Here is a 14,779-nt window from a genome sequence, read left to right on the forward strand (position 1 = left end):
TTGGAAAAGATTTTTTATTAACGATGCATGTTTGTGCAATCCCAAGTTTATGTGATTTTCTTTAACTCTCTCTCCATTATTTTGCCACACAATTTTGCCTAAACAAAGTATAGTTTTGATATTTTTTTTTGCTGTCAATCTTTTATCAATCTTTAACTCTTTTCCCTTTCACCCTCTCGAAACACTTTATCCTTATCCCCTTTTTTTATACTTCCGATCGAGCCTTTTTCCCTATTGGTGTACACATTGTTCCCGGAGTTTTTTTTTTCCTTCTATTGCTCAACACTGCGCCATTTGCAAATATGTGTTCGATCGAAATAGGTATGAGAATTAAAGCCTGGGCACTTGAAAAAAAAAATCCGTAGCAAATCGAACCATGGCAAAACAGTTCAGTGACAGTGTACTTTATCAAAGGGGGATTTGAGAGCAAAAGCCATGGAAATTGAGATATGAAACGATGGCAAACATAGTTTGGCTTCAGTCGGGCGTGGCACATTATCTCTTGGAATTATGCATACCATGAAATATAGGGTATCGGACATTGCATTTTTAAATAGCTTGAACTATAACGCCTTGAAGTATAACAGACTTTTATTTCCTCTCGGTATCATTCGTTTTCAAATAAAATGTACCGCTAAATAGTACTGAACACTGGTAAAATTTTCTTTTAAAGGATGCTCTTGACAGAAGTCAAATTAAAATGCAAATAAGATGAACACATTGTAAGGCTCTCCTGGAATCAATTACGACAGAATCATATCTCAATATCTCCATCACTTCTATCCACTCGACTTTTTCCCGACACATTGTTCTGGCTGATAAACCTAAGTCTGCGGCAAGTTACCACGAAGGGATTGGGAAAAGTAATGCAGATCAATGTCGAACCAAGGCGTCGGCCACAACGCTTAGCTCCGGACACGTGCATCATTCCTCACCAGAGGGTGTGAGATTGTTTTTGTCACTTTGATATCGCATAAAAGGGCTTGCTGACTAGGAGCTAGTGGTAGAGCCTTCGGGGTATATTTCTCATCTTGTGACACATTGCATATTGCCGCTGGTGTAGATTAACTAAAACAAGGGTGACAAATGGGCCGTGCGAATGCATTGCTTAATGATGATTTAATCAGGTGATAGAAACAACACCAGCATTTAAGCTTAAATTTGATGTTTTCAACTAGAAATTACTTATTTTGTAACACTACAATAAACCATCATTTACGAAATATTGCTTAATGCACTCTCCCAAATCATGTGTCGTCTACCACACTCTGAAAGCACCGAAAAGCCCTTCTTACAGCTCATTCGAACCTCAAATCTGCAGCCTATTCAAACACACTCGTACCCCGGATTATGTTTCCACTATTTACACATCAATTAATTCGTATAATGACTTCTTCCGAATTGTTCCAAACCAACGCCCTGGCTAACCTTCTCTGTCCCTGTGTTGGTCCTTTTGCCACTCATTGAAGAGGCAACGAGAGTGCGCCTCCTCAAATGAACAACAGCTGAATCAACTCTTGCCTGAAGTGGTTACCGCAGATTGCTTCCCGTTAAAAAAAAGGTACTTCAGGTCCGAAAATTGATCCTCCAGGGACACCTTTGTCAAAGAAACTGATTTGGAAAATGAATTGAAGAGATTTCAGGTAAGATCCATTGCATCTTGATTTTATTATTGCCTGATTACACAGTGGTGTTCGATGGATTGATGGTTGCCAAATTAAAACCAGCTGGCAGAAGGATTTACTGTCTTCCTTGAGGCTGAAGTCTATGATACCAGATTTTTGCTCACAATTTAGCTCTAATCCCAAGCTCCAAACAATGACACCACAATAACTAACATTTTCAAAGGACCTCTTCCACTGTGTTTCCCACATGTCTATCCCAGAAACGAAATGATCCCATTCCTGCATGATTACTTCTTTTGCCGGCGGCAATGCATTAGGCAAATGAGATATCTCTAATGTGGACTTTTGCGTTTCGCATGAAACACCTCGCCATCCAACAAGTCATCCATAACGCCCGGTAGCGATAACGCAAGAGCACCCACCGTGTTGTTAAGCTGGTTTCTAAGCTGTTCCAGCAGCCTCCCAACAAACAGGTAAATAAACCGGGGAAAATCTTTGCCTGAAGACATACCACCTACTCACTCTTACATTAGACGACCACAGGAAGAGAAGAATTTTACTAAACCTTTAACTTAGTAGTTTCAAAAAATCATTTGCAGTCGTCTTTCTCCGTCCTCCGTGACAGTGTTCTACTGAAATAGTTTGAGAACTTCTCTCACAACAACTTCCACCAACAACACTGCCGTGACCAGGATTCGAACCTGGGTTACTACGGCCACAACGTAGGGTCCTAACCACTAGACGATCACGGCTACAGACGGTGACTTGAAAGAGCTTCAGAAAAGCGCATTCAGCTTCCATTCGTGCTCCAAATAACCCCAAAAGAGGGGGAGACTTTCATCTGTCCGTTGCAAGAGAAAGTACACGCCAAACCCCCCGAAAGCCAAGTGAATGGAAAATATACGAAACAATGGTCATTTTGTGGTGGGGTAAGAGCTATCTTTGGCTACCATTCAGAGCAACGAGATCACTCCGAACATAGTGGCAAAATATCTGAGACTGTTTCCGCCCGGGATCGAACCGGGGGCCTTCCGCGTGTTAGGCGGATGTGATAACCACTACACCACGGAAACATCTGTTGTACTTTTCACAAATACATTCGCCATCGAATGCATTCAAAACTGCAATATGCGTCGTCTATGAAGCTCATCAATAAATCAACAAAATGTTCGATAATACCTTTAGCCGACCAACGCAAGAGCCACAGGGCAATCGGTGGTGCAGTTGAATGGTTATTGATTATTTTCATGACTCATTAGGGTAATTGAATCCTCTGGTCAAAGTCCTCGTACGAGGTTAGTATTCCTATCCAGATATTTGAGTTATTTCAATCGCAACTTCACAGTACAATCGACAGTTTTTAACCAAATTTGTGCAATTTTTCCTACAAATGATGACCCGACGGCACCAACACATCCAATCTGAACCAACTTTTCAAATTAATAGTAAACAAGCTGTTATTGCTTGTTGACTGCGAGGCCTTCTAGTAGGCCATTTTAAGGCTAGCATTTGATTGGCATTTCGACAAAAACCGGAGGCCACAGATCTCTCTCTCCTTCTGAGTTTGTTCTATTCTGCTAAAATAAAGCAATACCCCGTTACCAACGCCATGGTGCCGCCGTGTGTCTATATTTTGCCCTTTTTTCCTCGCAGGTTCTGTTCTATCGCCATCCCTCGAAGCCGATTGCCGTAGAAGAAAAACAACTGCGAGGCGAGTTTAAATTTAATTATAAATTGTTGTTTTTCTTCATCCTCGTGCAACAACCATCATCTCGTAACACCCAACACGGATGGAAGGATCGCCGAGATTTCACCGGTATTCGTTACCAACGCATGGCAGGAAATTGCCCAGCGGCCAAATTGCAAACCAGACGATACACGACGCAACACACCCGGGAAACGCAAACATGCAACACAGCTCAGCTCGATGCCCATGTTTGTCTTAATCTTTCACGGTACCATGTGGGATTTGTCGGGTGGATTGCGATTTTCTATTAGCGTTGATTGGATGTGGCCAAGATGGAAAAATGGTGAAACAACTCCAACGAAAACTGATGGTAACGAATTCCTAAAAATGTTTTACCATCCAATTCCTGGTAAGTAGACCGATAGCGCCATATCAAATCAGTTCAGGCGATTCGTAACACCTCTGTCATCGCGTGGCGGCTCACTAATCGGTTAATAAGGTTTTGCCAAATACATAAACTACCTTCTGCACGAGAGGAAGATGACTCCATGCTTTCGATCTTCCCACTCTGATTAGCTTCGATATTCGAGTTATCCAACACCAGCAACAATCCTCTCACGATTGTGTGTGTGTGTGTGTGTGTGTGTGTGTGTGTGTGTGTGTGTGTCGCCGTTCCACAAAATTCCTCCCGCCAATGCCCTGAGAGACCTGCAAGGAACGAAGATCGGAAAATCGGAGATTAGAGTGTTTTCCTTGGCATTTGGCCAATCGCTTTTCCGATAAATGTGATCTCGTCCATTTCATTTCTTCCCGAGCACACCATCGCTCTCCGTTGTTGTCTCACCAGTGTGGATGCTCTTGTATATCCTTGTCAATTAACAAATGCGCATGCCATTGACGTCACCGGAACACGAAACACCGGATGCGCTTCCTCTTCGCGTGCGCGAAACGTTATCTCTAGCTGTTGTCATCTCGCTTTTCCAAATACTCTCAACTTGCTCTGTCTCGAAGACCTCCTCCGTGTCCTTGCATTCCTTGCCTTGAGCATGCGAACAAGAAGAAGGATCCTTATCGGAGAGTCTAAACCATCCATTACCATCTATGGATGCTTTCCGTGCGCGTTGAGGATCGTCGAGAGAAGAGATAAATACATAATCCTTCTAATTTTCCTAAATCAGTAATCGTTCTCACCCCTGTTTTGTCTTGGCTGGCCGGCCTATACTTTCCACCATGGTGCGTTCTTTATATGCTCACAAGCGTGAAAGAAGGAACCACGTTTCGGACACCAGAACTTTCACAGAGAGCTTATGTTTTCGAAATGACTACATAGGAAGCATACACTTTGCACATAAAGGACAGTCGGCGAGACGAACACGCACAACCTCCAGAGTCAACATCTTCCCCTGCAGAATTGTAAATCAGATTTGGAAAATAAATAATCGCTTATGTGCATGACGCGCGTGTCCTCGCGAAATGATCCGAGTGTGACCAGAGAGCCTCAGAACGAGACACCATTGCGAGCAGTGCGAAAGAGTGGGCCGATTGTGAAAACTCAGTTTTTCCGCTTCCTCGCTCAAACGTCCTCGCCTTACTGTTTCAAACTGCGGAGGTCCCAGAAGGTCCGCGGATTATGTGCAGATCAGTGTCGTGTGTCCCACCCTTCCAAGCAGGGCAATATAAGGGAAGGACTCCTTTCTCTGCCCTTCCTTTACAATCCTTCTGCCTGTTTGTGTCGCTCTGTATCTGTTCTACCACACACATAAGCGTTAAATTTGTTTACCTTGCTGCTTCCATTACGGATTTTCTACTTTGTGCAACGCTATCCTTGGAACACAGGAGACGGAGTCAGGAGAGCACGCGGAAGGACTCGCCTGTGACTAGTCAGCGTCCAGGGAAGGAGCTGTTCGAATGGCGTCGAACTGGGCCAGCCTCACTTTTCAACGAACTGTCGGATCGAATAGGTGCAATCGAAGTTGACACTCTCGAAACTCGTGGAGTGGAGTAATTCTTGAGGAATTCTAGAATTATAGTGCTCAGAGAAGAACTGATTCATTGTGCAATACCTAACAGTCTCGAGGATAATATGTCCTTCTAAACTGGCTCTGCGAACGATTTATTGTGGACATAATTGGTCTCTAATTGGTTGTTTTGTGCGTTAAGCGGTTAAGCTGTCCACAGTTCTCTCTCAATTTACTGTGTGAAATCTTTTCATAGTGTATGGGGAAAAATACCATCATTGTGTTGAATATACCTTAATCGAGATCCCTTCCGGCGACTTCCTGGTCCCATTCTTGTGTTTTGTGTGTGATTCCATCCGTGTGTGACACAAACAAAAGCACCAAAAAAACTCTCTTCTGGGACGTTTCCTTAAGCTTTTGGATCACAACGAAATGGCAACGGACGTCATGATGGACTGGGATATCATAGACATGTAAGTGGATTACTTTTTTTCTTTATTTTCCCTTGTAGTCTGTTGTGACAACAATTTGTCCTCGTAATGGTAATGGACCCTTGATGATGGAACACCAATTGAACCGGCTTATGATTTTTAATTAGGCCTTTTAGGTGTGACTTTTGGATTTCCTTCCGATAATGTATCCCTGTCTTTTCTCCGTTTAAAATTATCACTCCTAATAGCTTCAATTTGAACGCCGAAGACCGAGAGTTGGACATCGAGATTCGATCAATCCTGCTCAAAGACACAAGCTACACAACAATACTTTCACAGAGTGACGAGGAACTCATGGACCAACATTCTTTAGAGTTCGACAAAACAAACCTACCGTTAACTGATTTTGATCCACTAAGGCAACTCACAATGGGTCATTCATCTTCCTACTGGAAACCCTCCAAATGCACGTAAGTATGCCGATCAAAAGTCCCTTTCGCAATGACGTTAATGTAGGTTTCAAACGTTGGACCACCTCGCCCTCTGAGCGCATCTCGTACAGAAGGATTAAGAAATTACATTCGCACCATTTGAGGTGGATAAATCGCACAACAAGCGACAAACGTACCTCTCCTTGGCCTTGTACTCAGAAGGCTTCCCAGTTTTGGAGTAAACTATTTGTTTGCACAAAACTAACAAGGTTCTGGTACACAAGGATTAGCAACCAAATAGAAGGGGTTCCTCTCCGTAATTGTAGTTGCAGAGAACGCTTTTGTCCTTCCGATTTCGGTTGTTGACATTCAGTGCTCAGTTGCTACCATTTTGTAGACATTGGACTGGCTTCCTTTAAGTCAACATAATACGGCAGCAGCATCCCATTCATGCAAACTAAAATCGTTCATTGAAAAACGCTCTTACTTCTTTGTGCATGAGCTGGAAAATTGTGATGGAAAATGCGTTCTGCACCGAGAGTATGCCAAGCAAATAAAAATTACAACTTGATTGGCTTCATTTAGGGATATGAATACGTAATGAAGTGATCTGAGAATGGAAAATAGTGAGTTGTATAATGGAGAAAAATAACCAATGAATCCATAAACATGCCACACATATTGCAGACGAGGTATCCAGCTGTAAATGATGCTGAATTGCACATGAGCAGCCGCTGGAGCAGAAGGATGCTTTCCAACTTTTTTGTTCCCTGGTCAACTTCAAAATAAATATTCATCTTCACATTCTGGAAGGAGAGCCACAGCAAACTTTAATCATTTTTATCTATTGAAGGGTAAGGGAAGGGGTAACAATCATGAATTTAGTAATTATTTGAATTTTTGGCACGTTGAGATAAATTGCTCAACTGCTTAAATAAACCTCACCAAACACAAGTGTAGTTAGAAGACGAAAGTATGAGGCCTTGTATGAATGAAAACCCAATTTCCCAAGGAGGTCAACTTCTAGAAAGGCTTCTTCTTAACACCTCTTACATACACACACGTGAAGCAAGAAACTTGGACGTTACTGGTTGGTTCTGTAATCCTACTTTCTTGCTTGGTCACGTGTTTTCGGCTTATGAAACATTCAGTCTATGGGGCCTTAGGGACGCTTGTTGGCTACACAAAACTTCGCCAAAGAGCTGCAACGTAAACTTTCATCAAGCCAATCTCAATCTCAACTCAAGCGATGCCGAAACCGGATCACAATCTTTTGCCATCGTTGCCTCGTACTCCAGCAAGACAAAGTTTCTGGGATTGATAAATGTTTAATGATTCGTAAAGCAATAGAGGACGCATTGTTTCTCGAAATTGATGGATTCGGCTGTGTTTGTTATTAGAAATGTGTTTGATTTGGCTCGAGAAGTTTGATTCAGATTGAACTTAAAGATTGAACGTAAATATAAAGGAAACTTGTTTGGATAAGGTACTCCAAACATTCTCTATTAACTTCTCGCGTATTTCTTCTACATTAGAGTCCAACTCTTTGCTATTTCGTGTGATAGCTTTTATCATTTTTGTATCAATTAAACGTTATTTTCCGGAGCAAATCTCCAAGAAGCCTTATAATCTAGCGAGGACGATTACCGTGATTCGTCTTTGAATGCAAGATTCTCAGTTCATTTGATCAAAAATTACATTAATTACATTATAAGTCTTCCTTGGAAACACCGCGTTAATGGCTAAAACGTTGTTACACTCGATTTAAATAAAACTTTCGTAAAACTTCAGATGAAAAAGGACTTCGAAAACTCAAACATCCTTGATTTGGTACATTAAGAGATGAAGAAACGACTTCGACAGTCGACCAAGGGAATTTTTTTTTCGCACGAAATAACACGGAACAGCATATTTAATGAGCGGCCAAGGAAAACAATCACTCGCTGCTCATTATCGTTATTTGCATAGGCACAATCCGGAAACAACCGTGCAAAAGGTGCTCGTGCTATTTGCCACAGACAGTGGGCCATAAAGCGGGAAATAACCGTTGGGACTGCGGTGGTACTTCTGCATGATTTATGTATTTCTCCATTCTTCTCAACTAGAAATGTCCCTACTGCAAGGGTTAAGGATGGCGGATGACGGATCCGGAAATGTTCCGTGACGGAAAGTTTGTGCTAAATAAATATCAACTTCATTTTCCGATTCCCTGGTGCCGTGCGTTGGGAAATTGTTTTAATAATCGATCGAGTGCAGAGCTTGTTGCATACTTTATATCGACCATTATACGGTCAGATGCTCTCTATTCAAAGCGACCTAGTCGTGCTAATCAATGGCATCGATCAATAATAGTTGGAAGTTCTAATTTACTCACATCCTACTCGCATCCAACAATGGAAAAACCTATGCAACATCCAGTTACGATTGTTTTGCGTACAAAAACAATGGAAACTCTAATGCTCATGCTCATCCAAAAGAAGTCTGGTTCTGATTCTCTTGCAACCGCTCGATGGCACCCATTTCCACACTTTTCCTACGAAGAAAAGAGCATTTCCAAAGGGGCGTTGCCATTCGGTTGCCAACGCTGCCGGACCAATCAGGTCTCAGTATTCGTCGCCGGGAAGTACGGAAAAGCAGGACGACGATAAAAGGACTCAATCAAGGACTGATGTTGGCTGATGGCGCTCGCTCGTATCTCCCTGATGAAGCATCACAGATTCGATTGCTTGTAGCGAGAAGGTTTCCACAGTAGGGTCTTGTTTGCGGTTAGGTTTAGATGAGATCTACCTTTAAGCTCCAGGTAATGGAAGACTTTGGACAGAATTCCATCATCCGACGGCAATTTACATCTTTCCAAAAACCCATCACCAATTGTTGAGAGTAATTTTGTTTGTGTGTTTGTGTGCTAATTCCAGTACTCCGACGGCAGACCTGAAAGTTTCCGTGGACTGTGATGCATCAACTTCCAACATTCTGAAGGACACCGACGACACGGATATCATGTACAAGATTGATGCACCGGTCTCTCCCCAGGACATATGCTCCAAGGGTCCCTATCCGTGTGATGATCAACTCGACAGTGAGAAGAACAACAATCTCCAACCTTGTCCTCACTGCAACAAACACTTCTCCTGCAAGACTTCCCTCGTCGAACACCTTCGACGACACACAAACGAAAGACCGTTCCAGTGTCCCAGTTGTCCCAAGGCGTTCCGGCTCTCCTCGACGCTCTCCGCACACAAGAAGCTGCACGATTTACGAGGACCCAGTCTGCGGTGTGACACGTGTGGACGAACCTTCACACAACCCAGCGCCCTTTCGAGCCATCGGCTTCTGCATCGCGAGGATAGACCCCATTGCTGTGGGCTTTGTGGCAAACAGTTTGTTCGTCTGCACGCCCTCAAGACACACGTCCTGAGTCACGCGAACGAGCGACCCTTCGAGTGTGATCAGTGTGGAAAAACGTTTACCGAAAAGCACGTGCTGGTGCGCCATCGCAAGACACACAGTGATGAGAGACCACACGAGTGTGAGGTGTGCTCGAAGGCCTTCAAGGAACGGTATGACCTGCTGCGACACACCCTCATACACAGTGGACTGCGACCGCACAAGTGTCCGGATTGTTCGAAAACCTTTGTCCAATCCAATGCACTGGCCAAACACCGAAAGTGCCACGAACGAGAACGTTTTGTTGGCCACCGGTTGGATACGAAGGCGTTTGTTGTGACAAGAAGCGAAACTACCTGTTGTTAAGTGTTGAATTGTGCAGTTGCAGATTACCTTCGAAGGTGCAACAGGTGCATGAAAGCTCCTGGGAGTGACAGTTGTATCGATATGTGCTGGAGAGTTGGTTTGTAAAATAAATAGACACGTGTTAATGGAAGAATTATATACTTTAGATATGTGTGTTTTCTATCTAACACAAACTGTGTTACGAAATTGGTTCGATTAGTATGTTGCTCTTGTATTGTACTAGTAATGTATTTGTGAAAAGGACAATATATGTTTCCGTGGTGTAGTGGTTATCACATCCGCCTAACACGCGGAAGGCCCCCGGTTCGATCCCGGGCGGAAACAGTCAGATATTTTGCCACTATGTTCGGAGTGATCTCGTTGCTCTGAATGGTAGCCAAAGATAGCTCTCACCCCACCACGAAATGACCATTGTTTCGTATATTTTCCATTCACTTGGCTTTCGGGGGGTTTGGCGTGTACTTTCTCTCTCGCAATGGACAGATGAAAGTCTCCCCATCTTTTGGGGTTATTTGGAGCACGAATGGAAGCTGAATGCGCTTTTCTGAAGCTCTTTCAAGTCACCGTCTGTAGCCGTGATCGTCTAGTGGTTAGGACCCTACGTTGTGGCCGTAGTAACCCAGGTTCGAATCCTGGTCACGGCAGTGTGTGAAAGTGAGAGAAGTTCTTAAAGTCCTTCTCTCACTGGAGGGAACACTGTCACGGAAGGCGAGTGAGAGGAAGTCAAGATTATTTTTATAATAATATAAGACCACTATCATGTCCGCTTTTCAAAATGCTGTTTTTAATACTTCTGCTTGGTATAACCTTACCAAGTTTTGGAAGAATCAATACAGTTTGAATTTGCCGTTTTTGTTTGTTTCGGGTTAAACATCTTACTGGTAGTTATCAAACAGTTGAACTCCGGTTGCGATAGGACGCGTCACAACGACGGCACAGCGACCATCGCACAGTGTGATTTGCATGGGTCTAAAAAAATCCTTGATCTGCCACTAAGTTTAAAATCCCATCAGGAATCTCACCATCATCAAAAGATTGCATAACAACTCTGCATAAAAACTAAAATAAAATAAAAAGATAGCTTAAAACAAACAAAAACTCAAACTACATTTTCAAACAAATTTGAACGGTAAAATTAGAAGGTAAGTCGTACCTTTGCCCTTTCCTAACCTACAATACTGTTGCACAACCAAACATGTTAAAAGATCCTGCTCTTTAAACCCAGGTATCGTTCCTTCTTTTTTGCAAATTGAACAATGCGATGAACCACAGCTAATCTTCAATTTCATGGTTTGCAGCTAATCATACAAACCACAACGGGCTATACGCAGCATCCGATGGCCCAAAACCATCCAAAGAAAGAGCTGGCTGGCTATTTCATTTAGCAATCATCATCCATTGAAACCCCGAAACGTAACCAGAACCAGAATGAGAATGCAGAATGCAATGTAGTAAGATCACCAATGCAATAGATCTTTCGAGCAATCGCTTCAACAAAAGCAAACGTAAAAAGGTTAGCAAAAGCCCTTCAGTACCTTATTTTTACGGGAAGCAATCTACGGCAACCGCTTCAGGCAAGAGTTGATACAGCTGTTGTTCATTTGAGGAGGCGCACTCGCGTTGCAACTTCGATGAGTGGCAAAAGGACCAACATAAGGACAGGGAGGATAGCCCAAGGTCCGGAACAATTCGGAGGAAGTCATTATACGAATTAATTGATGTGTAAATAGTGGAAACATAATCCGAGGTACGAGCATAGGCCGTGTGTTTGAGGTTCCATTGAGTGCCAGAGCTGCTTTTTGGCAGTGGGAATGTTTGCTGTTTGTGTGTTACGACTGACAACGTTCGGTATAATGGAGCTGTGAATGAAAATTTGGGATCTTTGGAGGTGGCCCAGTTTATTCTACTGAAATAACACAAGGTTTGTACACTAGAGCCAGAAAAAGTTAAATTAGGTTAAATGTTACATCTTTTTTGTAGGTGTTATTTCTATTCCGGATTAATATTTAATTAGGCAGTGGCTTCAACATGTCCCATTTGTCACCCTTGTTTGAAGTTATATTTGGACTAAGCTCCCTTTAAAGTACCAACGGCAATATGCAATGTGTCACATGATGAGAAACGTACCCCGAAGGCTCTAGCACCAGCACCAATAATCTAAGCCAGAATCATTAAGCGCCCCCTTTTTTCGCGATGCGAAAGTAACAAAAACAATCACACACCCTCTGGTAACGCACAGAGCACGTTGCTAAGCGTTGTGGCCGACGCCTTGTTTAGACTCTGCTCTGCTTTTATGATAAATTGCCGCAGAGTAAGGTTTATCAGTCAGAACAATGCGTTGTAAAAGTCGAGTAGACTAGAAGTTAATTTGTCCCTCCAAAAACCTTCCTTAGCGTTGGAGAACAATTTGACGACAGGCGAGTCAAAAGAAATACGTAGTTGCTTGAGTAAAATTACTTACATTTTACCTTCATGAGATCTCAGTTTTTGATTACATAAAATCGATTTATTATATTTTCCAGGAAAATTTAAAACCAACGTACTAGCACTTTTGTACTACGCTCCATCAGGTTTACTGTATCTGACCCGCGGAATCGATGATCGTATTCTCTGCCTTCGAATTGACGATCTTGTTCTGTTGTTTGAGATTGGGGAATTTAATGCCAAGAGTTCTGCCATGTGAAAACCTACCGGGACTACCTATATCGGTGGTATCGGTCACCGAACCCCATCCAAATGCCTTATAATTCATTTTAAAAAGCTTCTACCAACTACGGAACCAGGACAAGACTTTCAAAGTATTTAAAATGTCAATTCTAATTAAGATTATAATACCCTAAAACAACAACGAACTGTATCGTTTCGCCATTGTTTGCAACCTTTCCAATAATCCTAACCTGCACCGAGGTTCACCGGTCCGCCATTGATTGAAACGAGCGATGCAATTAATTTGGTTGCTTTCTTATTTCTATATTTTCCTTTTCAAAGGGAAGAGAACCGTGCCAATAATTGAGTGATTTTTTGTAGGGGGAAAAAATGTATAGATGTTCTGCACCGAAAATGGTTTCAATTACACAATGTTACAGAGTTTTGTTCCCCTATTGCTTTCAGCAAAAATTCACAACATAATTGGGTGTAAATGATGTGGTTCTGTAAACTAGGGTGGTGTGATGATGATTGGGACGACGCGGTAACAGGGCCGAAAACGATGTGACGGACGGATTATATGCCACGCCCGACTGCGTGTAAGCTGGTTCGACATGGTTCCACCGTTTTAGCACTGCCCGTGATTGTTGCTCCGCAATCCCAATCACCATGACCAGTTTCGGGACATATTAAAATTATCATCCAACCATCGTATCGTGACGGTTCGTTTTGTCACGGTTGTCACCCCGTTTATGTTACAGTGCCTTTGATGAATGAAAGTTTTACTGGCATATTTTCGTTTAGCAAATGGCGACGACGAATTATGAGTACGAACATGATGAAAATTATGCATCGTATAGGGGAAAAAAGGTCGGTAAGCAAAATTCCACTCCAAACTTAAAAAGCATTCTGCACATTTCTTTACATCCATCATGCAAATCGATATGAAAATGGATGAAGCAAACAAAAAAAAAATCCCAAAACCCTAACATCATCGGCCGTCGGGCAGACGTATGAAAAATAGGAGGAACTCTAAAAACATTAAAACCATTTCAGTTTCATATTACCGTCCCGTCTTTTTGGGCGCATCCTATAAAAACATTTCCGAAGCGGATCACTTTGCATGCATAATTCTGTGCGATTGAGAAAAAATAACAACATTGATTTTTTTTTGGCTCTCTCTACATAAAACGATTCAAAGCCAATACACCAATGGCTGGCAGCAAGAAACGAGGAATAAAAAATTGCCAAAAATAATCCAACGTTGATTTGCTTTCCTTAGATAAAAGCTTTTTTTTTCCTCTCGAGCTGCTCGAACGATGTATAGCCTCCCAGTATGATGAGTGTACCAGAGATTAAAGTCCTGCTAAATCCCTGAAGTAGAAAAAACAGACAGGCGCTCTCCACAAGTGTGTAGCATTGTGGCATTAGACGAGCCATGGCTCAGTACAAAAGGCGTCTTGCGATTTTATTTTCAATATTCTTAATGGTTTTACTGGGAGCGTTACATTGTCCAATTTTATTCCCCCTACTGCAAACATAGGAAAGGTCATTTTTTGGTAAGGATTTTCTCAAAATGGTAAAGAAAAGCAATCTTTTCCATTGCTATTTGCTATCGCAATTGTTTGTCAAGCCATCAACAGCGGCTCACATCGACTGTCGAAAGTTTGCAGGTCGCAAATATCCTCAAATAGACCAATTATGTCCTTTGATTTTCCTACTTGTTTGTGCAGTGATGGGTGGACATAAGTTGTTTACATGAGAACTGCAGTTAAGTCGGGGCGGTTCGGTGGTGTAGGCAACAGTGGCGCCGGTCTTCAAACGGCAGGACCGGGGTTCAAATCCCATCCGGACCGTCGTCCCCCCGTAGTGAGGACTGACTTACCTCACCACGTCTTATTCATAAGTCAATACGGCCAGACCGTACATACGAAAAAAAACTGTAGTTAAGCAGGATAAGCCATTGCGGCCTTACATTAAAGGATATGAAAAATCCCATTTCATGTCATAAAAGCCAAAATTAATAGACTAAGATATCACCTGAGATTATATTTCGAATTTAAAATGACAAAAAAGAACCTTTTAGTAATAATATTGCTCATAATAGTATAATTTTTTATTTTTCTCTTTATAGGTTCAACATTTTATTTCTATGTTCATATATTTTCTTTGGCTCAAAGCAACTGAAACATTCGTTTTGTACAAAACTTGGCACAGGAAACACGATGGCTGTTACGATTACCGAGAA

At 42.3% G+C, this 14,779-nt stretch overlaps 2 protein-coding genes and 4 non-coding genes across 6 annotated transcripts in view; 3 read left to right on the forward strand and 3 right to left on the reverse strand.

The window, feature by feature from the left end:
* LOC126568525 (ADP-ribosylation factor-like protein 5B) overlaps nucleotides 1-14,779 on the reverse strand; it is a 241,679-nt gene that overhangs the window by 153,228 nt on the left and 73,672 nt on the right. The gene's annotated exons all lie outside the window — the stretch shown is intronic.
* Trnah-gug (transfer RNA histidin (anticodon GUG)) lies at nucleotides 2,306-2,377 on the reverse strand. Its single transcript has one exon. It is a non-coding gene; the product is annotated as a tRNA-His (tRNA).
* On the reverse strand, nucleotides 2,626-2,698 carry Trnav-aac (transfer RNA valine (anticodon AAC)). The gene has a single exon. It is a non-coding gene; the product is annotated as a tRNA-Val (tRNA).
* On the forward strand, nucleotides 5,703-9,885 carry LOC126568317 (zinc finger protein 70-like). Its single transcript, XM_050224776.1, has 3 exons — nucleotides 5,703-5,743; nucleotides 5,950-6,171; nucleotides 9,048-9,885. The coding sequence occupies exons 1-3, from the start codon at nucleotides 5,703-5,705 to the stop codon at nucleotides 9,883-9,885; spliced, it is 1,101 nt and encodes a 366-aa protein (XP_050080733.1).
* Trnav-aac (transfer RNA valine (anticodon AAC)) lies at nucleotides 10,137-10,209 on the forward strand. Its single transcript has one exon. It is a non-coding gene; the product is annotated as a tRNA-Val (tRNA).
* Nucleotides 10,458-10,529, forward strand: Trnah-gug (transfer RNA histidin (anticodon GUG)). The gene has a single exon. It is a non-coding gene; the product is annotated as a tRNA-His (tRNA).

This window comes from Anopheles maculipalpis, chromosome 2RL (genome assembly GCF_943734695.1).
Source record: "Anopheles maculipalpis chromosome 2RL, idAnoMacuDA_375_x, whole genome shotgun sequence".
NCBI lineage: Eukaryota > Metazoa > Arthropoda > Insecta > Diptera > Culicidae > Anopheles > Anopheles maculipalpis.

Coding starts and splice junctions, on each gene's coding strand:
- LOC126568317 (XM_050224776.1), top strand. CDS start 5,703: ATGGCAACGGACGTCATGATGGACTGGGATATCATAGACAT. Junction 5,744..5,949: donor GACTGGGATATCATAGACAT/GTAAGTGGATTA, acceptor CACTCCTAATAG/CTTCAATTTGAACGCCGAAG. Junction 6,172..9,047: donor TGGAAACCCTCCAAATGCAC/GTAAGTATGCCG, acceptor TGCTAATTCCAG/TACTCCGACGGCAGACCTGA.